Genomic DNA, 23,688 nt, shown 5'->3' on the forward strand with positions numbered 1-23,688 from the left:
TTGTAAATATAAATAACAATTAATTTATAGTTAAAATTTACATAAATACTACACCACCAATGCCACGTACCATCGTGTATTTTTCTTTTATAATTTATTTGTTGTATACTTACATATCTTATAATATTTGTGCATAAATACACATGTAAAGGTAACATGTCTTTACCCCACCCACCCGGTTAGCAGCTAAAGTACAGGAAAGCCAACTGGGTTTCCATTTATTGCACTTTAGGTATGATTCACATTTACACACAAACACCTGTACAAACACACACACACACACACACACACACACACACACACACACACACACACGCTAAATAACAACTGCTAACTCCTTATAACCTTAAGTAATTTTATTTGCAGAGCCAGCACTCCACCTGGTGTGTAGATGAACCCCATAAAACATTCTCTCTTCTGCAATTTGTCTTCATTTTGTACTATATAACAAACTAACTCCCGACCTTTACCTAAAAGAGTCGACTCAGTCAAGAAATACTCTTAGAAAATGTAGAACCCTTAAAGGTACTTCAGTTGTTTTTCTGAAGGAACCTTACTGTATTACAACTGATCTCGTGTTTATCTATCAGAAAGGATTAGAAGAAGAACAACCTAAATACCCTTCAATAAACAAAACTCTTTTCGGGAAAAAAAAACCCCCAGTAGTCTAGGCCTAGTTTGCAGTCATTTAGTCAGTACTTTTGGTATATGGATTACTATGTAATATTATTATGTAGTATTATCATACAACATATAATACTCTTATGGGATATTGCTGAGCTACTACTGAAGTAGCCTACTAAGTAATATATAAAGGAAATACTAAGTGATCTAAATGAAGAGTTCCAGAAAAACAAAACAAAACCCGCATCAGCTTCATCAAAATTGAATAAAAGAGAGAATTTGAAAGCCTTGGAGTAAACTGACAGCCTTTAAGTTTCAATGAAATCGGTATTATTTATATATGCAACGTCGTTGTTATTACTTTAGTTGCTTGTGGTGTTGTTATCCGGGCAAGATCTGTCCTCTCCTCAGTGTGTGTGATGTGGAGCGGGGTGTGAACAGAGACGGGGTAGGAGGGAGAGAGAGAGAGAGAGAGAGAGAGAGAGAGAGATCCGAGGCTAGTCCACTATTTTCGCCTGTTTAATCGGTGAAACCGCAGGACGCATTCAGCGGTGACTTTTACTGGTGTAAACAGGGGCACTTCCGAATAATGAGCCTGGGCTGTGGGATTCACAAAGATCCCCAAATCGTAGCCTATCTCCAGTGGCCCTTCTGCGGATGGATTTTCCACGACATCTAGGAGTGATCTTGTCCTTACTTAGCGCCAGGGACAGATCATCACAGACACCACTGGTGATCGCAGCGGTAGCTGGACGCAGACTCTCGTGATGTTGTGGATCCTGTGCAGATTACAGCGGATCTCGTTGTGAACGAGGCTGGAGTGTATTCCCAGAAAGCAAAACTGAAAAAGCACCGGTTCATTTGGGATTTTACTGCTCTCCGTGACTGCGTTTCAGGTGCAACCTTTAGCATATGTAACACTTCGGTGCGTTTTACTCGACCCCTGTCTAAAATGGCAACATGTGCGCTCCGTACTATGTCAGATGGCAGAAAGCGTGTGTTTTTATTTGCGGCTTAGACAAATCTGCATTTGCACATGTATTTCCACACGGGATGCACACACACTCTCTCTCCCTCCGTCCTGAGAGCGCAACATGTATTTCCTGTAAGTGTTCCTGTCTTGATTTTTTCCCCTTCTCTCTCTCCCCCCTCCACTGAAGACTATGGATTCTTCGGCGTAATGGACGGATAGCGAACACACGATGAATGCAAACAAGCGAAATTCACTTTGCAGTCATGTGAAACGAGGATGAAATACGACATTAAACCACGAAGGCCATTTTGACAACGGGACAGGCTATTCCTGCAAGTATTGCGTTTTCGTTAGCGTTTCAGGCATCCATTGCGACTGCTTCTTGTTTGATGTTTTGGCAAAAAGAAGAAGGAGAAGCAGAAAAACACAACCACCTGAGCTTAATTTCACTTCTCTATGTGTGTTACATGTGAAAGAAAATAAGAATAATCTCATCGCTTCCTTCCTGAATCCTGCGTTCATTGTCTCCGCGAGGCTTCACCATGGAAACCTGGCGCGAGCGACCATGATGGCAAACCGGGCAGGAAACGCACACAGCGGCGCATATGTAAACAACCATGGTTAGAGGGACATATCTCTGTTAAACTGTTTTATTTTTATTTGTATTTTTTTTCTTTAATTTTTTGCCTATGTGGACCCTAGCCGAGCATTCTGTGGCCTGCTTTTTGACAACAAATGTATCGAGCTTTTTTTTTTTTTTTTTAAACGAAAGGAGTGTTTTTGTATTAGGCTACCATTTCAAGTGCCAAAGTGTTACACCTTAAAGGTCCAGTTTGATAACCAGAATCTGTGTGAAATGAATTAAAGGTAAATGCAAAATCCAGTTTCAGTGCAGAGAGTGACAATCAGGAGACCACACTGAATCCAGTCATCAGATGCAACTCTCAGGTCGAAAGCTTGTTTGACATGGGAGTTAAGAGGGTGCCAGACAAGCCAGCTCAATGTACTTGTAATGTACTTTTTACGAACTGCTTGTTTCAAGAGTAACAAGGACAATAAGGACCTATTTTTCATTCCTCAAGTAACATATTGGCTTTTCGAAATGCCTCGGAACCGGGCCTTTTCCGAGCCAGAGTACTCTGCGGAGTATTCGGCAGAATGCTCAGTCACGTTGCCCTCTGATCCAGGCCAAGCAGTGGGAAGAACCCATGAGGTCACGGTGCGTAACTCAGGCTGCTGTTTGTGTCTCCCTCGCTTCATGCGTCTCACGTTCACCCCAGACTCACTAGAGAACCTTTACCAGACCTATTTTCGCAGGCAGCGGCATGAAACCCTACTGGTGTTGGTGGTGTTTGCAGCCCTTTTTGACTGCTATGTGATTGTGATGTGTGCTGTAGTGTATACCAGTGATAAGCTGGCGTCCGTGGCTGTGGCGTGTGTAGCATTGGCTGTGGACATCGTGCTCTACCTACTGTGCCGCTACGGCGTTCTGCCTGAGCGCATCTCCCGCCGGCTGGTGCCCTATGCCCTATGGGTGCTCATAGATGCCCAGATCTTCTGTTATCTAGGATTGAACTTTGCCCGCTTCCACCAGGCCAGTGACACAGTAGGCTGGCAGGCCTTCTTCAGCTTCTCCTTCTTCTTGACACTGCCGTTACGACTGACACCTATTGTGCTCATCACAGCTGTGTCATGTGGTGTACACACGTTGGCGCTGGGCGTCACCATCGCACAGCAGCAGCAAGAGGACATCCAAGGAGCTGCTCTTGGGAGACAGGTTAGGGCACTGGGGAACGGGGACAAAAATGAAAGTTTAGGGTGCTTGGGGAAAGTCCTGCTAACAGTCTTAAAAACTGGGTAGTAAGATCTACAAGATTGGGAGCTTGGGGTGGATTAACAAGGATGAGTAATCATATTATTTCTAACTAATCTGACTGATTCTTAATACAGTTTTATATTAGATCACAAGGATATCAGTGTGTATTTCAGAAATTATTAACACCTAGTTTCATGTCGGATATTAGTCAATTCTAATATCCAGTTGAGGCTCCAGCTTGAGATTGAAATGTATATTGTAATCATGTAATCACCACAAATAATCTATTGACTATTCAGAATATAGAACACCTCAAATCTCACAGTTTATTATTCCTAACAAAGTTTTCACATTAACTACATTCATCTTAGCTATCACACACCAACACTAAATGTTAATAAACAATATGTGAAAATAATGGGCATTATTTTGCCTACGTTCCACGTTGCAGGCACATTACATTACATAATGTTTTGTAATGCAAGAAATGTAAGTACTGCCTTGTCTGTGAATACACCCATTTGTCGCCATACAGGTGACGTCAGATGTTCATCCAATTTCATACACTAGAGTAGATGGCTCAAGGAAAAAGTTTTATTTGTTATATGGTTTGATGATCTATCATGAGTACTAGGAGTGAAAAACAAGGAACAAGATATGTGTGTCTGTGATCTTTTTTGTATTAGCAAAGGTTAAATCTCATGTGAGACAAAACTGTCACATTGTACAGCCTGGTTATGAAACTACATACATGGATAGCTACAATTCCAGGCTAATGATATCTGCTGCAGAACACATGTTGGGTGAACGCCATGGGTAAATAAATGCATAGGACTAATGGTCAGAAAATTCCTAATGACTAATTCCAGTTAGTAATATCAGATTTATGCTGCCTTCTAAAACCCAACCACCAGTGAAAAATGTGTTAAAAGTAAGAAGCAAAGAAAGAATCACTGACAATAGAAATCAATTCCTATTGTTTATATTTACATCTGTTTTAATATGTTGGTACTACTTGTCAGTTTGTTTACTACTTTTGATGCAAAATCACCTCCATGCACACGCTGCTGAATACTTATTGAGACACAAAATATGCACTGTCAGTTAAATGAACTGCAAATTAGTCTCTACTGGAAGTAGTTAATTTAGAATATGCTCTCATTGAGAGAAAGTAGAGATGTTAAGTCTGAACCACCCCGCATTACTAAATAATAATCTATCTATAATATCTGTCTTTTAACAAATAATAAATAGCTTAATTGCACTAACTGTTTGCTAGCTTGGCAAACCCTTATTCTTAAAGATGGCTCGACATGTAGGACTGCCAACTAAACTAAACGAAAGTCCAAAGCTGAACAATAATGTTCATGAATATTTTCCTTGAATTACATTGGAAACTCAAAATTCCATTGGAACTAGGAAACTCACTGTCTTTAATCAAGCATTCGAGTGCTATTCTTTAAGGTTAAGGGAATGCAGTGCAGTTGCATGCAGTGAAATACATAACAACAGAGCATAATATGGTAATATTTAATATTAATAATGGTAATATCATGATAATCACGCCTAGAAATGCAGAATTACTTGTGTGTAGTTAGATTATGTTGTTTCTACAAAACCAGTGGACTATAGTCCTAAAAGTAGTGAAAATAGGCCATGCATAAACTCATAATCAGACTTATATTTTATGAAATGACTAAATAAGATACATGTTGACAGCGATATTGTTAGATTGGCAAGTGCATTGGCAAGAACTTAATTTGGATTAATATTTTTTGTGTAGCAGAGATGCAAGGCAGTTGTATTTTTGTTTTGTCATTACACTGTATTTAGCTGTGTGTGCTGGATACTCAGGTTCTGAACTCTTCTTGGTGCAAACTGCAGCCTCAAGAGACATGGCACAAAAACCCCCAGAAGATTATAATGCACTGCAGCAGGAGAAGCTGGATTTAAGGGAGAAATCTAGGGATTAAATACACTGCATTTATTATACAGCTGTTTGCAAATACACAAACTGTTGAGAGTTTAAATCCAGACATCATGTTTATGGAAAATAAACATTTACCATTGAAGACAATTTCCTGTAGATTGCTCAAGAGATCAGAGCTCTTACCCTTACATGGGTCAGTTATATCAATGCTTTGGATTTTAATGTCTGCAAACAATAATAGTGTAAAGAAATGATGGCTACACGATCAGGTTATAGCTGGTTCATCATAGAACTGTAAATATATTCCCAGCATACTCTCAGGTTTATGCAAACAAGACCAGTACTATAAGGCCAACACACTAAGGAGCAGGTCTCTTAATAAGCTGAAGAGTAGTGCACTGATTATACAAGCATGAGTTCAAGAATTAAAAGCAGTTAGACATTAATTATTGTGCATGCCTCTGCATGAGAATGTGTTTCTACTAAAAATGTGCTTGCACTGTGATTTGGTTAAAAGTTTTTTTGTTCAACTCTTTTCTTCAGCTGTTGGCCAACATCCTGATCTACATATGTGCAATTACTGTGGGGCTTATGTCATATTACATGGCTGATCGCAAACACCGCAAGGCCTTTTTGGAGGCCAGGCAGTCTCTGGAGGTGAAGCTGAATTTAGAGGAACAGAGTCAGCAGCAGGTAAGCTCGACAAAGATTGCAAAATTTGATGGCAGTGCTTTTCGACAAGTAGAATTTCGACTATGACCTTTTGGGAGGCCATTAATATTTATTTTGACTGTAAACTAATTTCTAACAATTAGATTAGACAAATATTTTGATTTTAATTTCTTATTGATATAAGGTTATTATTATTTGAGAATAATTTAAGATTTTCAGGTTTAGGCAACTTGCTGTATTGAGTGCTGTATGATGTTTACATACTGTATACATGGAAAACATCTGAGTATCATTGTGGTACTTTTTTCGTCCTGGGAAGACCTGATTGGTCAGCTACTATCCTAAACATAGTGAGGTTGCTTTGTAGCTTGTGTAGGACTATTTTTATGAATTATTGCGTTAATGTAATTGCATTTATTTTGAGCAGGGCAGTTCTGACTTTTTATGGGCATTTTTTCAATCAGTGGTACCATTTTTTCATTCAACCATGTAATAACTGTGAATTCAGAGTTAAGGGTTATCATAGATGTTGGAAGAGCTTGATGTGAGCTTTCTGAGACATTATCACTTGATTGGGGAAACCAGTTGCTTTAGTTTGTAATATTGTGCTGAAGGTACTGTATGTGCTAGCTGTAGTGTAAGTCACATTTTCCTCTATCTCATCTGGTATTTTGACTGTGTGCTCAGTATGTTTGTGTAATGGGTGGGAATCTCTAGGCACCTCACAGTTTGCTTTCATTTCGATCCAAGGTGTCAAGATGCGATTCTAAAATAAATCTTTATTTGTCTTGGTGATTTATGACTTTTGACTTTCTTATATGAACATTTCCTGCTTTTAAAACATATAAAAAACAACACAGCTTTCACCTTCCGTGATGCGAACACATACTGTAGTTGAGTGAAGCAGTATGAAATTAGTTCAGTTACTATTGAAATATAGTTAAATCCTAAAACCTTTAATATCTCAAATTTAAATGCATATTTAACCAAGCATAAATTTTGCATCAGAATTGTTTGGTACTGGTAACTTTTTGTCAATAAATAAACTACGTTGTATGTATTTTAAAGCGGGGCAATGGTAAAGCATCATTCATAACTCCTCCATGGGCTGTGCTCTCTGGGTGAGAAATTTAGCATTCCTCTCTCTACCCTAACTCAGAATGACAGTAAACAATCTGTGAACTCGTGTACAGTACTTAGCTAAAAAAAATTTTAAGTACAAACTTTGTTATAGATTTTTTCTTTTATGACTTCTATATTATTGAGTCAGTACAAAAACATTTTAGATTCGCAAACATTAGTTTTCTAGTACAAAATTAAATGTTACAGAAAAATGTTTGTATGTCAGTAAATAAAGCAGCAGATTACGTAAGAGACACTTTTCAGACAAAACAACACAATGAAGGCTGCTGGGTTTTGCTGCAAAAATAAGAAACAAGTGCGACAGTGAAAGTCTCCAGAAGAGCTGTGTCTGGTTCTGCAACATGCTCAACAAAACATACAGCTCATTTCCTTATAAAACTGCACTAATTGTACCAGAGACTACAATTTTTATTATTTTTTTCCCACCAAATATTGACTTTGATCATTTACTACTGTTTACTGCTCTTTACAGCATTTCTTTGCATGCGCCTAAAACATTTGCACAGTACTGTGTATGAAAGAGGACAGTTCAGATGCAATGGTAGTTTGAAAATGTATGGGGACTGGCTTCCTATTTCTCTGAGGAAGTACATGATAGATTGGTAGGTGGTCACTATGTAGGGGGTGGGGGTTACTAATCTCAGAGTTTGGGAAATACTTTGCATCTTAGATTATTTTTTCCCATCCCGAGGGTATGCTCTGTTATGGCTATGTGTGTGTGTGTGTGTGTGTGTGTGTGTGTGCGTGTGCGTGTGTGCGTGTGTGTGTATGTGCGTATGTGCGTATGTGCGTATTTACAGAGTCAGCAGTCAATTCTTCACACTCTTTGGTCAGCCAACTGTAGTCACTGGGCTTTTTTGATTGCTTCTATATATGGAGCAAACAGTTGCTGCTAACAAGGGGTGGGAGTTGGTGGGGGACTGGGGGTGGTGGTGCTATAGAGAGAATGGTATGTGGGAAGGAAGTGCATGTGTGTATACATACATGTGTGTGCGTGTGTATACATGTGCATGTGTGTGTATGAATGAGTGTGCATGAGAGAGAGAGAGAGAGAGAGAGAGAGAGAGAGAGAGAGAGAGAACAAAAGCACTGATAGCAGCTGAAACTCCCTGAATACTAATAGAGAAACAAGGGCTGCTGGGAGACAGGGCCTGCCAGCCAATCAAGGAGCATCCGGCGGCTGAAGGTTACCATGGCGACAAGCCTCCTGAGAGTGTCAACTGTAATCACACTTCTGACTATCTCCTCTTGATTTGTTATGCCTTTTATTTCCTTTTTACAGCTACACTCAAATATATACAGATCTGTTATGCAGTCCACCGTTCTCCTGTGCTGAAGTATGAGTGTGTATGTGTGGTGAAACAGGGTCATCTCGATTGCAATTGTGTGTCCTGATGTTATGATATTTCTAGTAAGCGCATTGCAGAGTATCCAGTTCAGTATTTTGGACAATTTCTTGAATGTAATGGACATGCTATTATTTAGCTACTAAATATTAGGCTCTGTTACTTGTCGATGTTGTCATAGTATATAAGGAGGTGCATTATCAAATTGGGTTGGTGTGGTCGCATTTCAGGTTATCACCTATTTATAATATTGCTGTACTGCAGACTTAATTTGTGTCAAGGAAAATTGATCCATAGATGGTCCATTAACCTTAAACCGTACAAGCTGAAAGGCCATGCTTTAGGGTAAGTGGAAAGCTTCAGGTTAGTATTACATCTGACCCTACACATTATGCAGTGTATATATCTGACCCATGCACTGCGATGCTGTTATTCTGCACACAGGAACGTCTACTGCTGTCCATTCTTCCCAAACACATAGCAGACGAGATGCTACAAGACATGAAAAAAGAGGCCAGTCAGAAAGAGATGCAGCAGTTCAACACTATGTACATGTATCGGCATGAAAATGTTAGGTGAGTCCCGTACACATCACAGTACATTGCTGTCAGCTAGGAGAAAAGCAAAAAGGCTTAACCAGTTAATGCTTGAGTTTAATGTAGTTGCATATGGTGTGTTTCTTTTGCAGTATTCTGTTTGCAGACATTGTGGGATTCACCCAGCTCTCTTCTTCCTGTAGTGCACAGGAGCTAGTCAAGCTGCTCAATGAGCTGTTTGCCCGCTTTGACAAACTGGCTGCTGTAAGTGACTGCCTCCCTCCACATGTATCACACTGGGAGTACATGTGTACTTTGTTACGCTCACATGAATTCAGGACGGAATGCTCTGCAGTATCTGGTGCCATTGGGAGATATGTCAACTTTAAAGATAACTCTTAAACCTACTGCGTTTGAAGCGCATTGGTGATTACCACAGACATTAATTCCAACGCTTTTCAGTATTAAGGAAACTACAGTAGACATGTTTACTCAAGACTCAGTCTATATCTAGGGCAGATGTTGGGCCAGTCAGTAAATGTTCATCCGTTCATTCTAATTAACTGCCAATCTGTAGTCTATAACTCGGAACATTGGGCACATGGTGGAAATATATTCTGGATGGATGCACACAAACATTCACACCACTCATTCACACTTTTATAGTCACCAATCCACTTACCAGGGAGAACATGCAAAATACCGGTTCTTTATTATTATTTTTTCCTCCACATTTTAGTATAATAATAAAGTTATCAAAACTCTGCAATAACACAAATGGAACTAAGGGAATTATATTGTGATTAAAAATCCCAAATAAATCAAAATAATTTAGTATTTTAACATCTTCAGTGTAGACACCCTTGTTGCTTAGAATTTCCTGAAATGTGTTCTTGGCAACCAATTTCTTGAGGAATTCAAGAAATGCCTGAGATGCTTTTTAAACAGTATTAAGAGTTCCCACCTACGCTGGACACATATTGGCTGCTTTTCAGAATATTTTTCTCCAAAAAGTTTTGTAATGAAAGACATGAATGTCGGCACAATTATATTTTTTGTCTACAACACTGATTTGAAACATTTAATCATACACCTTCAGATCAAAAGATTTTTCAACTTCAATCAAGTGTCTCCAAACTTTTGACCAGTAGTGTATATTTAGAAATTTATACTCTGTCATGACTTTGCACATTTTTACTCTGTAGAAATATCACCAACTGAGGATTAAGATCCTTGGGGACTGCTACTACTGTATCTGTGGCCTTCCAGATTACCGAGAAGACCATGCAGCCTGCTCCATAATGATGGGATTGGCCATGGTGGAAGCTATTTCGTATGTGACAAACATCTTCCAGCATCGTGTCTTTTTAAAGATACTCATAAAGTAACAAATTACTCTTGTTAGAAAGTTGTGCTGGTTTTAATATTCGTGGTATATAAGTAATGTATGAACTGCGCAACTATAAGCTGTGTGAGCTGAAAGCACCAGTCTCCAGCCTGTCTAATGTTGATTGGCTCACATGCTGTTCATTCGCATGACGATTTCAGCTATGTTCGAGAGAAGACGCAGACAGCTGTCGACATGCGTGTTGGGGTGCATTCTGGAACAGTTCTTGGTGGGGTGCTGGGACAGAAGCGCTGGCAGTATGACGTCTGGTCCACAGATGTCACAGTGGCCAACAAAATGGAGGCTGGAGGTATACCTGGGTGAGTCCTGAGCAGCAATTCCAGGCCCAATAGGCATCTGGAAGAATGTTCATTACTTGCTATGTACTTTAGAAATGTGACTGTGTCCTATAGACCTGTACTCCTATTCTACTAGGCGAGTGCACATCTCCCAGAGCACACTGGAATGTCTTCATGGTGAATTTGATGTCGAGCCAGGGAATGGAGGTGACCGCTGTGAATACCTGAGGGAGAGAGGCATTGAGACTTACCTGGTTCTTGTTCCCAAAGGACCAGTGAGCAAGAATGGCATCAATGGAGTGGTGAGTGTTATTTCATATTTACAAACCAAACATTGTTGTGCTGGTGAAATAGCAGTCAGTCCATGTCTTTCTGTGCTGTCTTTCATTCCATGTTTTTCTTCCAGAAGCTGTCGGTCACTTCATCTAACGGGAACTCTCCTCTGTTGATCAACACTACAGAATGTAATGGCAGTGTACACACAGCCTGCACCACACCTGAAGAACCAGAGGAGCTGGATACACGGGTAATCGTACACTTTATAACTAGGACATGCCTAGCTCTATCAGCCCTCCTCACAGCAATACAGCCTTGGTGGCTTCTTGCTTTTAAAGTTCCTAACATGTTACATTATTATTATTATTATTATTATTATTATTTTTAATTGTAAGCCTGATGTTGCACAGCATATATTGCACAAAGTTCACATATCTGAACCTTATTCAAATACAGTCGTATTGTTTCTGTCACCAATCTTTGTTATATCATATTTTTATTATTTATATATTTTTCCTCTCCTGTATAGCAGTAATTTCAGGTTTATGTAAATTAAATTTTTGTCACTGATATTAAAAAAAAGCATTTTACTGCACATGATAATGTGTATGGTTGTGTATGTGACCAATAAAATTTGAATATAAAGTTTAGTTTAAATTAAAAAGTGCTGTTTAAAACTGGTGATGTGATATGACATAAACTGAAGAATGTATGATTGTGCTAAAAGCCCAGATGCTATATGAATGACCTCTCTTATATACTCTGTCTGTGTATATGTGTGTTCAGGTGGTGAATCCATCGTTCCCAAACCCTCGGCGGCGTCTTCGTTTGCGAGACCTTGCTGAGAGAGTCATTGATGCTCAGGAAAATGAGCAGGAGCTGAATAAACTCCTGAACGAGGCACTGCTGGAGAGAGAGACAGTGCAGGCGTAAGTACCATTTTAAATATCTGTTTCAGTCACGCGAGTGTACCACGTGTTGTACCAGTCTGATAATGACTGTTGGTATCGGGGACGATATTGACCAGAAATGTTGGATCAGTATCGGTTCAGATTTGATACGATTGTGTGACACACATTTCATGCCATGACTGTGTATGTATGCCATGACAGACATTTGGAAAACATGAACACTTGCCTCAAACAAGGCCTAGTTACTGAGAGCATGCAGTATTAAAAAACTTCACTTGTGTATCATACAATCAAGTGGGGGAAAAAACCCCTTCTATTTCAATGTATTCAAACTTCTGTTACTCAATACCAGTAGCACTTACAGTGATTCTCAAGAACAGTTTTAATTTTACTTTGGGTATGTCTTATACATGTTTTAGGCTAATTTTACAGGAGCTCGAAGAGGTTAAACCTTTCTGTTTTTAAGCACTGTAACAGCTGTAATGGAGTGATTATTTACTGTTACACTGTCACTGTATGTTTGTCTTAGATTAAAGGGAAAGTACACTAACCGCCTGTCGCTGCGCTTTGTGAACCCTGAGCTGGAGACACGTTTCTCGGTCGAAAAGGAGAAGCAGAGTGGAGCCGCCTTCAGCTGTTCCTGTGTAGTGCTGCTTTTTACAGCAGCAATTGAGGCACTTATAGACCCTCTGTGAGTCACACCGCACTGCACATTTTCTTTTCTTCATGGACCGATTACATATATGCCAGACTGCATTAAATAGCTTGCTGTTAACAAAAGGAAAGTCCAGATAGTAATGGCAGTGAGGAACTGAGGTGCTCTTTAGATCAGTAGTACAGAAAGCTTCAAACTATACAGGACAGTGGCATGACTAGAGATGACATCCTCTGCTTTAGATCCTGTTCTGAAATAAACTCTTTATCTATAATTGAAGGATGAGGATCTATAAAGAGCCACATCCTGCTTCCAGCATGGTGATGATTTTATAAGGTTTATGAAAATAAGGGAGAGTTTTGTATTTACCAATATAGACCTTTTGCACATGTTGTTATATGTTGAAAGGGTAAACACTGTTTAATTCAAGAGTCAAAATGACTACTTGCGCAGTGCTTCTGGTTTCCATTCTGTGTGAATCAAACGAAACACAACTCGTGTTTTTCATGAATTTTTCTGCACTTAAAATGTTTAGTTTCAAAGAATGCAATTAATAGTGAGCTCTAATGGCCTTTACTATTCTAGCTGTCCCTTTATCACCTCTTAATGTCTGCTGTACATCTTGACAGGTTGATAGCCAACTATGTGACTCTAGCTGTGGGGGAAGTGCTACTGCTCATTCTCACCATCTGCTCCCTGGCAGCCATTTTCCCACGGGTGAGTGACCCAGCACTTTAGCCAGACACACACAACATGTACATGGTTTCTTGGGATCTGGAGATTATTAATATATATATATATATATATATATATATATATATATATATATATATGGAGAGAGAGTTGACCTAATCTAATGTCTACTATTTTAGTTTTTCTGGCAAGTACTGCACTTACATAGTATTACTGCAGTAGACAGTATATTTTATGTCCTGAGTATATTTGTTGTTCCCTCGTGCATTTGATCCAACCTTATTAGTCAGCTCATTGAACTTACACAGTTCTATTGCAATATTGACTGGTGGTGTGCTAAACATGCCTAAAGCGATCACAGTTAACAATGGAAATACCAATGGAGATGGTTAAGGAGAGGATCAATGACCCAGACACAACATGACATGTTCAATACAGGGGAAGTTGTCCTTAAATGTCGAATAAGAGAAATATAACAAGAACAAGAAAGCAATGAGTTGACACTGCGTTTACTGTAGAATAAAAAAAAAAGTTTGGTGATGTGTTTTATAGGTGTACTGATTCATTGTCCAGCCCCGTCAGCAAACTGAAGACATTCTTTTAAGCTATAATTGCTTTGTACTAGAGATCCACCAATGTATCTGCTGATAATCAGTAGCTTTCGATAAAGGCTATTTTTCACTCTATCGGCTATCTGCCGATAGTTTAAAAACATCCGGTGATCAGGGCCGATTATATCCTCTCAATCAAAAGAGGGCGGGAAAACACATCGATTTCATGCTGCGTGTAAGATGTCTCTTGTGTGGAATGATGACAAAACTGCAGTTTGTAAGCTCTGTAATCTCTGCACCGCTAAAATTTTACACCAGACACTGCGGCAGTGAAGAGGGAGTTTCGGCATCGTATCTAATTTTATTGTTCATTTTTTTGCCACACTGCTGAATTAAAGTGCCCATACACCGTTGAAAGATTTAAATGAAGCTGAGTTGACAAAAAAAAGTATATATTGCACAGAAAAATAGATTTGTAGAGTAGTATATTTCATATCCAGTTAATGTTAATATACAAAAAAAAGTTTATATTATATATTACAGGTTTGATATTCAATGATGAAGTAGAAATGGTTTTGTTTGTGGTGAGTGAGTATGGGCCAAATAGGAGGTTTTTTAAAAATTCAGTCAATGTTAATATGAATTAATAACATTCAATAAGTTAAGAAATCTTAATTTAACCTTCAGAATTTAGTTAATGTTAATTTGAGCAATATGTAGGGCTGCACAATTAATCGAATATTGATCTCGATTACAATTTTGACTGCCCACGATCACATCTACATGATCGACTGCGATATTGACATTTAAAGTTCATCCTCCGCTTATCCGCTTATCCGCTTACCGCTGCATATCAAATCAAGCGCTTCCTAAACTTACAGCCAGTCACCATAGAGTGGCGCAGGGATGACATCATTTTATATGCCAAAACCCGGAAACAAGTTAGCATTTTAGCTCTTCCGGTGCCATCCCAAAGTCAATGGGAGTTTGGTTAAAAGCCTGAAATAAGGTCTGTGGTGAACACGAGCTCAAAATATTTTCACATTTTATTTTGACATAAAATACACCAGTGAAACCCCACTCATGATTTTTTAAAAAGCTTTTACGTGTATTGAAAAAGGCGGTTGGTAACTGTCATGTAATGAGGGTTAGGGTTAACGCTTTCTTCAAAGAGCTTTATTGAAGAGAAGCAGACAAATCCTAAACGTGAGACAATAGCGTGGTCAAAAACAAGCAAAAGGTCAGGTGATCGTCAAACAGGCATAAACAAGACTAAACAAGAATCAAACAACGAGGTTGAGAATAAGATCAAAACTGTGAGACGGGAAACTATGAACAACTGCTTTGTACATGGACAACTCACGCAATACTTTGCGTCGAACAAAGAGAAACGAGGGGTTTAAATGACAAACTTAATTAAGGGTGAACACAAAACAGCTGAGACTAATGATGACACATGAGGGAGCAACCAATGACAATACAGGGGCAAAGACAGGACAGAAATTATAACAAATGCATATGTAGAATGTAAACAAAGTCAGTATCACTAAAAGAGTGCGCAGTGAGCTCCAGCGCTTTGTGCGAGGGGAAATCATGACATTAAGTTGCTAAATGGGACTACAGACGTTGTCGGGGATATTAAACGTCATCACCCCGAACAGGAAAAGTCTTTGCAGATAAACTGGTTCAGGTATGCTGTGCACAATTCCCCCCCAAAAACATGTATGATCCACAGAGGAAATCCGTATTATGGAAAATGTTTTTAAATCAAGTTTGGAGAAGTTGTCGGAAGCTTGGTGATGTTGGTGATGGTGAAGTCGCACGACCGTGGTGTAGTTCGTTTATAGCATACGGTTAGCTTTTTATTTATGGCCATTGTATTTAGGCTTCACACTTTATAAAAGTTGTGTTCATTTGTGAAAATTATTTTGATGGACAAAACGTGTTAGTATTGTAAACTTTTGTTCATCACAGAGCTTATTTTTTGTGATAGTGTGAAAGCCTATGGGAAAATCCTATTGGGTTTTTGTCGAGGGAACCAGTGTGATGCTAACTTCCAGGTTCCGGCACAAATTGACAGCATCCCTGTGCCACACTATTGGGTGATTTGTCTGCGTCTCTCCTCCTGTAAACACTGGTATTGCCTTTTCTGCGTAGGCCTGAATTGTTTTCATTTGGTTGCATATTGTTATATTTGATTGCATATTTTCATTTGGTTGATGGCATTTTGATTTTTACTGATCCTATATTTTGGGTACAATTTTATTTATAATTTGCTTCTACGAAGTGATGCGCTTTAAGAACCAGTCTAATTTGATGCAAGGTTTTGTACATTAGCAGGAATGTAGCACAACATGGAAGTGAAGCAGCGGTTTGTTTATTTAAATGTGAAATTGAATTAAAAATATGTTGTCCCTAAAATCAATGAATAATCGTGATAAATAATTGTGAGCTCAATATTGATCAAAATAATCGTGATGATAATTTTGGCCATAATCGTGCAGCCCTAGTAATGTGTTTTCTGTTTATGAGACCAGTTACTGTGAAACAACTTGTTGAAATGGAGAGAATACAGTTTTTTTTTACATTTCCTTCAGAATTGTGAAAATAATTATTATTAATTTAAAAGAAGGCATAAAAGGCAGAACTATCGGTATCGGTTATTGGTATCGGCCGTTATCACTCTGGATAATCGGTTATTGGTATTGGCTGAGAAATTTTGTATCAGTGTATCTCTACTTTGTATTCATTGTTTGTGAGCAATGTATAAAATACCTTAATACACAGATTCATAAGGAGGTTTAAAGGGATTTTGAGGAAGAAATGTGGTCATAAAATGCATATAAGCCACAAGGCAAATGCAACAAGATTATTCGATATGTTTTTGAAACAATTGTTTCTCCTTTTCTGTGGGTAGTCATCAAGTGAATGCACATAAGCGACAACAGTTAATTAATACAGTGTTATCTGATCAGCGGTACCTATCGGTGATAAATATGAAAAACAGAAAATGTCTGTTACCAGTCCATGGTGATATGGACTTCTTATTTTCATAGTAGCTGCTTGAAGACATAGGGAACATAAAGTTTAAATGTAGTTTCTAAAATATGAATTAAGCTTTGAAAATTGTTACATTTCATTGCACTATGAAGCCAGGGGTCATGTTATGGTATTATAAATCAGCTTTTACCATGTAGATGGCCCCACAGGAGACATGGAAGGGTTGTCCATCCACCTTCTATACTGCTTATCCTTCTTCAGGTTCACGGGGAACCTGGAGCCTATCCCAGGAAGCATCAGGCACACCCTGGACAGTGCCAATCCATCGCAGGGCACAATCACATACACATTCACACACCCATTCATACACTACGGACACTTTGGACATGCCAATCAGCCTACCATGCATGTCTTTGGACTGGAAACTGGAGTACCCAGAGGAAACCCCCACAGCACGGGGAGAACATGCAAACTCCACACACACAGGGCCACGGTGGGAATCGAACCCCCATCCCTGGAGGTGTGAGGCGAACGTGATAACCACTAAGCTGCTGTGCACCCACATGCAAGTGTTATGTTAAACGTAATTAGAGCACGGTAATCACCAGTGAGCTAGTCACCGAAAGAAGTTGTGCATTCCGATATTGTTGAGCCAGCCCTGAAATCACTACACACATTTTGTCTGTGAACGGATTTGATGTGTGGGATAAATTACTTTTTTCGATGTTGTAGGTATTTCCTAAGAGACTGGTATCCTTCTCTACATGGATTGATCACACACGTTGGGCTCGCAACACTTGGGCCATGGCAGCCATATTCATCCTCACACTGGCCGACATAATAGACATGGTGAGACACTACTGGGTGACTTGCATTCATTACCTGTTAATTACATTAGAAGCAGATGTATCTTAGCTGACCTGTTACATTTGGGGTAAGGAATAAAGTTTGGAAATATCAGTTGAGCAAACTATTATTTTAATGTACGACTCATTGGTGTGAATAAATACTATGGTGCATGAATGCCTTACTAATACTACTAATACTAATAGTAAGTTGAGTTGACTGGGCTTGTGGTGTCATATTATTATTGTATTATAATAAGGTGTATATAGGTGTATTGCTAATGACTCAATTCTTCTAAAACCTGATAAATTCTCTTGGATGAGTAACGAAACATTTTCAGGATTATAACACTGGTTCAGTCATACTGACTTGCTCATACTAGACATCTCAATCTCAGACTGTATTTAAAACTTATTTACTTGTGTATCCACACTTGTAGCTAAGCTGCCAGCCTCCACAGCCTGTTGGGGACGTTTCTCCAGCCCCTGGTGGACTAGGCGGTTGTCTGGAGAACCCCAAATATTACAGCTACATTGCTGTATTAGCGCTGATTGCTACTACCATGCTGGTGCAGGTCAGCCACATGGTGAAGCTTACTCTGATGCTGCTGATCACAGTAGCTTCGGGAATCGTCAACATTTACAGTTGGAGGGACATCTTTGACCAGTATGATCTAACCCACTATAAGAAGTTCAGGTGTGTAAAGAATAGTTTTGGATGACCACCATGAATGTTTTGCATTATACAAATGTTATGTAAAGTATTAAGTAGGGGTGGGTGGTATGGCAAAATTATGACATCACAACAACTACAGATGTTTTAATGATACGCAAAACCACAGTATTTTCAGTAAATATATTCAGTAACCGCTTCATCCTGGTCAGTATTGTGGTGGATTATTTATTTTTTAGCATAACCAATCCACCTACTGACCACCCCTAAACAGTACAATTAAAAAAAAACAACAACAAAAAAAAAACCGTACAAAAATAAATGTACCTGTTACTCTACATAACAACATTGTTCAGTGATGTAGAAATAATGTGATATGTACAATAGACTCATAAAAGCATATCATTACATAAGTTATTAGAATATCATGTTGTTGTATTGCCCACCCCTATTATTATTATTTACTGACTGGATTCAGAATCTGGTGCTTTTTATGTTCCTGAGCAGAATATACCTCGTGCCATCCAAATATACAATGACTGTGATGATCTTCATCATGATGGTCAGCTTCTACTACTTTGCACGGCATGTATGTGTTTCTTCTCAATTCTTCTCTCTCACCTTTTCACCTCAGTAATGACTTAAGTTCTGTTTGTGACTTACTGTCCACTGTTACTTTATTTTTTCCTGTACATGTTTCTCTCATTCATTTCTTCCCAGGTGGAGAAACTGGCCCGCACGCTGTTCCTGTGGAAAATTGAGGTACATGAGCAGAAGGAGAAGGTGTACGAGATGAGACGCTGGAATGAGGCTCTGGTCACGAACATGCTCCCAGAGCATGTTGCCCGCCACTTTCTGGGCTCAAAAAAGAGGGATGAGGTGAGGAAATCTGTCCTTGCTACTTTAGGATTCAAGCAGCTCAAATGAAAAACAAAAAATACTACAATCTCTATGTAAATATCTAACTTATTTCACCCCTTACAGGAACTGTACAGCCAGTCCTATGATGAGATTGGGGTCATGTTCGCATCTATCCCAAATTTCTCCGACTTCTACACAGAGGAGAGCATCAACAATGGGGGTATTGAGTGTCTGAGGTTCCTCAATGAAATTATCTCAGACTTTGATAGTGTAAGTATCAAATCATCTTTTACACATTTTTCCCTAAATCGAGTGATTATATCTATACATCAGTCAAAAGTCAGATCCTCTCAGCATGGCATGATATGGCATGAGTGCATTGCATTTTTCATGTCTTCTGGTCTTCATAGCTTTTGGATGAGCCTCAGTTTCGCTCTATAACCAAGATTAAGACTATCGGCAGCACTTACATGGCAGCATCAGGAGTCACTCCTGACACCAACGCTAATGGCTATGCTGGCATGAAGGTGAGGGAATCGGAATGGTGTTATTAAATTAGAAAGAAGCTTTGCGATAATGAACATGACACCATTGTAGATGCTAAGTACAAGAGGATTTTATTTTCTTCTCAGCAAAAGGAGGACTTGTCTGATAGAGAGCGCTGGCAGCACTTGGCGGATCTGGCGGATTTTGCTTTGGCCATGAAAGTTACTCTGATGAACATTAATTACCAGTCCTTTAACAACTTCATGCTTCGCATTGGTAAGTGGAAAACATTGTAGCACATGGGAGAACTGATGTACAAAATATGTGAAGTATATTGACTACTATTTTTTCTCCACAGGGTTGAATAAGGGTGCTGTTCTTGCCGGGGTCATTGGGGCTCGGAAGCCTCATTTTGACATCTGGGGCAACACTGTTAACGTGGCTAGTCGCATGGAGTCTACAGGAGTGATGGGAAACATTCAGGTGAAGAACATTTGCGTTTAGATAAAACAAAATTAAAAATTGATCTCACTGTTCTGTTTATGGGGAAGTGGCTCATTTGACATTTTCACTAATAGCAATATCATGATTGCTTCCATATTTATATTGAACATAATTTTGTTCAAGTTATTTTGACATTAGTATTACAAGGTGATATACACCTTGTATATGATAGGTCTTTGAAAATATGAAACACAAATTATTATTATTATTGTTATTATACTTCATTATAATATGTGTTTTAGTGTTTTATGTATAATATTGTATAATGTGTGTGTCTCTATGTGTGTGTATGTGTATATATATATATATATATATATATATATATATATATAAAATATATATATATATATATTATATATATATATATATATATATATATATATATATATATATATATATATATATATATATATATTGTGTTTTAGTGTTTTTTGAATTGTACTTGCATGTTGTATTTGTGAAGTGACCTAGGGTGTCGTGAACCACTTTTAAAGAAAATAATATGTATTGTTATTAATATTATTATTATATTCTGTCAGTTAATTACATTATATTCGTCCTCACACAACTGCACAAAAGCATGTGAATGGAACAACATTTTGTGTGTGTGTGTGTGTACATAAATATGAATATAGATGATAGAGAATGTCATAATAATAATGGTAATAATTATAATTTCTCAGTAATTATGATAATTGTTGTGTAACTCAGAGGTTGTGAGTAACTCAGTGTGTGTTGCCCCCAGGTGGTGGAAGACTGCTATAACATCCTGAAGGACTATGGCTTCCGTTTTGTGAGAAGAGGACCCATCTTTGTTAAAGGGAAGGGGGAGTTGCTCACTTATTTTCTAAAAGGACGAGAAAAACAGGGTTCTTTCATCAATGGCTCCTCTGTCACACTGCCTCATCAGGTGGTGGACAGCTCTTGACCTACATGCACATAAAATCAACAAACACAAAACTTCAAGTTAACAATCGCCCACCCGACATATGTAACATACATATAACAAGTCAGACCTTTTGAAGGGGAATTTCACAGATTTTCAAAAAACTATCATAATTCACTTGGTGAAAATGAAGTCATGCAGACAGAAGAGAAGAGGAGAGACACGAAGAGAAGAAAAGAAAAGAGAAGAGAAAAAAAATCCTAACATTTTTGATAGGAACCTGGGGTCATTATATCAACTTCATACACAATGAGTCCTATTAAAAGTAGTATTATGAAATACAAATTGGACAGCAAAGACATTCAGTTTCTTTAAGCACAAAAGGACATTTATTGTACCTGCACATCAAATTACATCTGCTCTGGGCTGTTCACTTTCTTTATCGGCGTTCTTTAGTCTTCCTCATCCTTCTGGCACTCTCTCTGTTAGTCTGCTGCAATTCTTCATCTGCATTCGTGGGTTAAAACTGATGCAGCTTTTGGATATTTTAAAATATATGGTATCCCCCTATGCTGCCATCCAAGAGTGGAATAATTTGTTGACTGGCTATAGCTACTGGCTATATTAACAGCAGAAATGCCTGTAGTGGTTTGGGAGTTTGGGTTGCATGTACCGTGCAAGAGTGGGAATGAGAACAAGACACAGAAGTAAACAGAGAAGACAAAGAAGTAAAAGGATACTAAAAGATGTCCCAAATGCATAGGGGACTGTTTCCCAGCACTATGTCTGTTGTGCCTCCGTCACTGGATGTTGGTCCATAACACTTCCAGTCTTTTGAATTTGTTAATAAGTTTGGTAACAGCTTCCAATCCAGCCATGAGAATGATTTCAATACATTCTTTTTTTTGTCAAAGGCATTCTTAAAGGCTATCTGGAAAAATAGTGTGTTTGCCCTATGTATGGAGACTAGTGGGACACCCTATAATTTATAAAATAAATAAATAAATAAAAAAATTAAGGCCAAAGCCTTATCACAAAGCTTCTAGTGCATCAGCCATATATTTGAATCATTTTCTGTAAACTTTCTGTGAAGTAGAAACTTCTAGAGGCTTTACGCACTTCAAACTGCTGGTTCCTGTCACTGCCATTGTAAATACTTCTGAATAACTGATGCATATTTCATCAAACAACCCAAATAACTTTCATTACTCCTTAAAGATTGAATTAGGTAGAAATTTGAAGTATCTGTGGAATTCCCCTTAAAAAAAATTATTGTGTTGCATATTAAAAGGGAGGCAGATTACAGAAATGGTGTGTAAAATGAGATTCTCTCTGGTCACTCAGGAGAAATACAGGGTCATACTGTACTTGGATTATTTAAATAATGACTAGCTGGAAGGAAAGGATGGAAGGAAACACGAATGATTTTCCAAAAATAATTGATCTGCTGAATCAGTAACACAACTGTTTGAGTACAACACAGAGTACAAACAGTAGATTTAGTGACCCAGTGGATAAAATCAAGATTGTACATGACACATAGTGCTTTTACAGTTGACTTTTAAACTGATTCTGTATAGGTTATTGTTAAAATTTTTGTTGTATGTCTAAGATTTTTGTTTTGGTTTTGTTAATTGAATAGCAAATTTTAAAGCATATAAAGGGAAGCACACTGGCTCTCTCTGCCATTTTGTGTGTGCAGATGCATGCACACAGAGTTGTGTGTTCTTGCCTGCTTTTCTGAACATCTTTTTATCTACCCCATTTTATTTCTGTGGTTTTGGACTTTACAGCCCTTTTCGGTCAACCCGTTTTTTCTACCCAGTTTAAAGTGTTTTAGTGTGCCATACAAAAAGTGCCATAACATAATTATGTGTCCTGTATATATACTCCTCTGGGGTGATCGACGTGTCACTGTGAGCAGGTGAAATGCAAGTGTGTATGTACAGTAAGCATGCACTGGATGAAAGTGCAGCTAGAGTCAAGAGATTTTTTGGCAGTATTGGAGATATGGCTGCTTCTCAGATCTCAGATTATATTCCCCTCAAAAACTTTCCTAAAATACTAGATGAATGTGCAATAGTTTATTCTTTTACAATGTTTTGTTCTCCAACACCCTTTGCAAAAACATTCTCAACCCTATAAGTCATATTTTTATATTGTATATGTTTCATTCAAATGAGTATTGTGCAGTTTTATCAGGTACAAGACTGGAGTTTTGTGCCTGGCAACAGTTTCCTGTTAATTTATTGCAGATATCAGGGATATTGAATGAGAAACCACAGACAGAATTGCATTTGTTGTTTTTTGAATTGTTGTATGGATTCTGAAGATATGTCATGGAGATTGTTTTTTTTTTTTCTGGCCTGATGCAGGATTTTACTGAAATATGATTTGAATTTTTTTAAATATCCTAGGACATGGGAATAAAATGGCACTTTGAATTATTTGGTTCTCTTATTTCTACATAATTAATTCACTACTGAATTCAGTTTTACTGATATAAGACCTTTTTCTACACCTAGACCTTTTTTCTCTCCTTAGGTTACCATTCTCGGTCACTGAACAAGGATGGAAAGAGAAAATACAGCATGATTAATTTTTTGTAAGATTTTTTTGTA

At 38.3% G+C, this 23,688-nt stretch overlaps 1 protein-coding gene across 2 annotated transcripts; it reads left to right on the forward strand.

The window, feature by feature from the left end:
• Positions 1-289: 289 nt before the first annotated feature.
• adcy3a (adenylate cyclase 3a) lies at positions 290-23,514 on the forward strand. Of its 2 annotated transcripts, none has more exons than XM_017479743.3 (20): positions 290-3,374; positions 5,887-6,036; positions 8,949-9,079; positions 9,193-9,304; positions 10,246-10,373; positions 10,589-10,747; positions 10,863-11,028; positions 11,133-11,252; positions 11,789-11,931; positions 12,443-12,604; positions 13,198-13,285; positions 17,545-17,661; positions 18,098-18,354; positions 18,838-18,919; positions 19,051-19,209; positions 19,315-19,461; positions 19,602-19,718; positions 19,824-19,953; positions 20,036-20,160; positions 20,927-23,514. In XM_017479743.3, the coding sequence occupies exons 1-20, from the start codon at positions 2,610-2,612 to the stop codon at positions 21,107-21,109; spliced, it is 3,441 nt and encodes a 1,146-aa protein (XP_017335232.1). In that variant the 5' UTR covers positions 290-2,609; the 3' UTR covers positions 21,110-23,514. The 2 variants fall into 2 exon arrangements, with proteins under 2 accessions (XP_017335232.1, XP_017335241.1); XM_017479752.3 differs by having other exon boundaries at positions 11,136-11,252.
• The last annotated feature ends 174 nt before the right edge of the window (positions 23,515-23,688 follow it).

Source organism: Ictalurus punctatus, chromosome 1 (assembly GCF_001660625.3).
Source record: "Ictalurus punctatus breed USDA103 chromosome 1, Coco_2.0, whole genome shotgun sequence".
In the NCBI taxonomy this organism is placed as follows: Eukaryota; Metazoa; Chordata; class Actinopteri; order Siluriformes; family Ictaluridae; genus Ictalurus; species Ictalurus punctatus.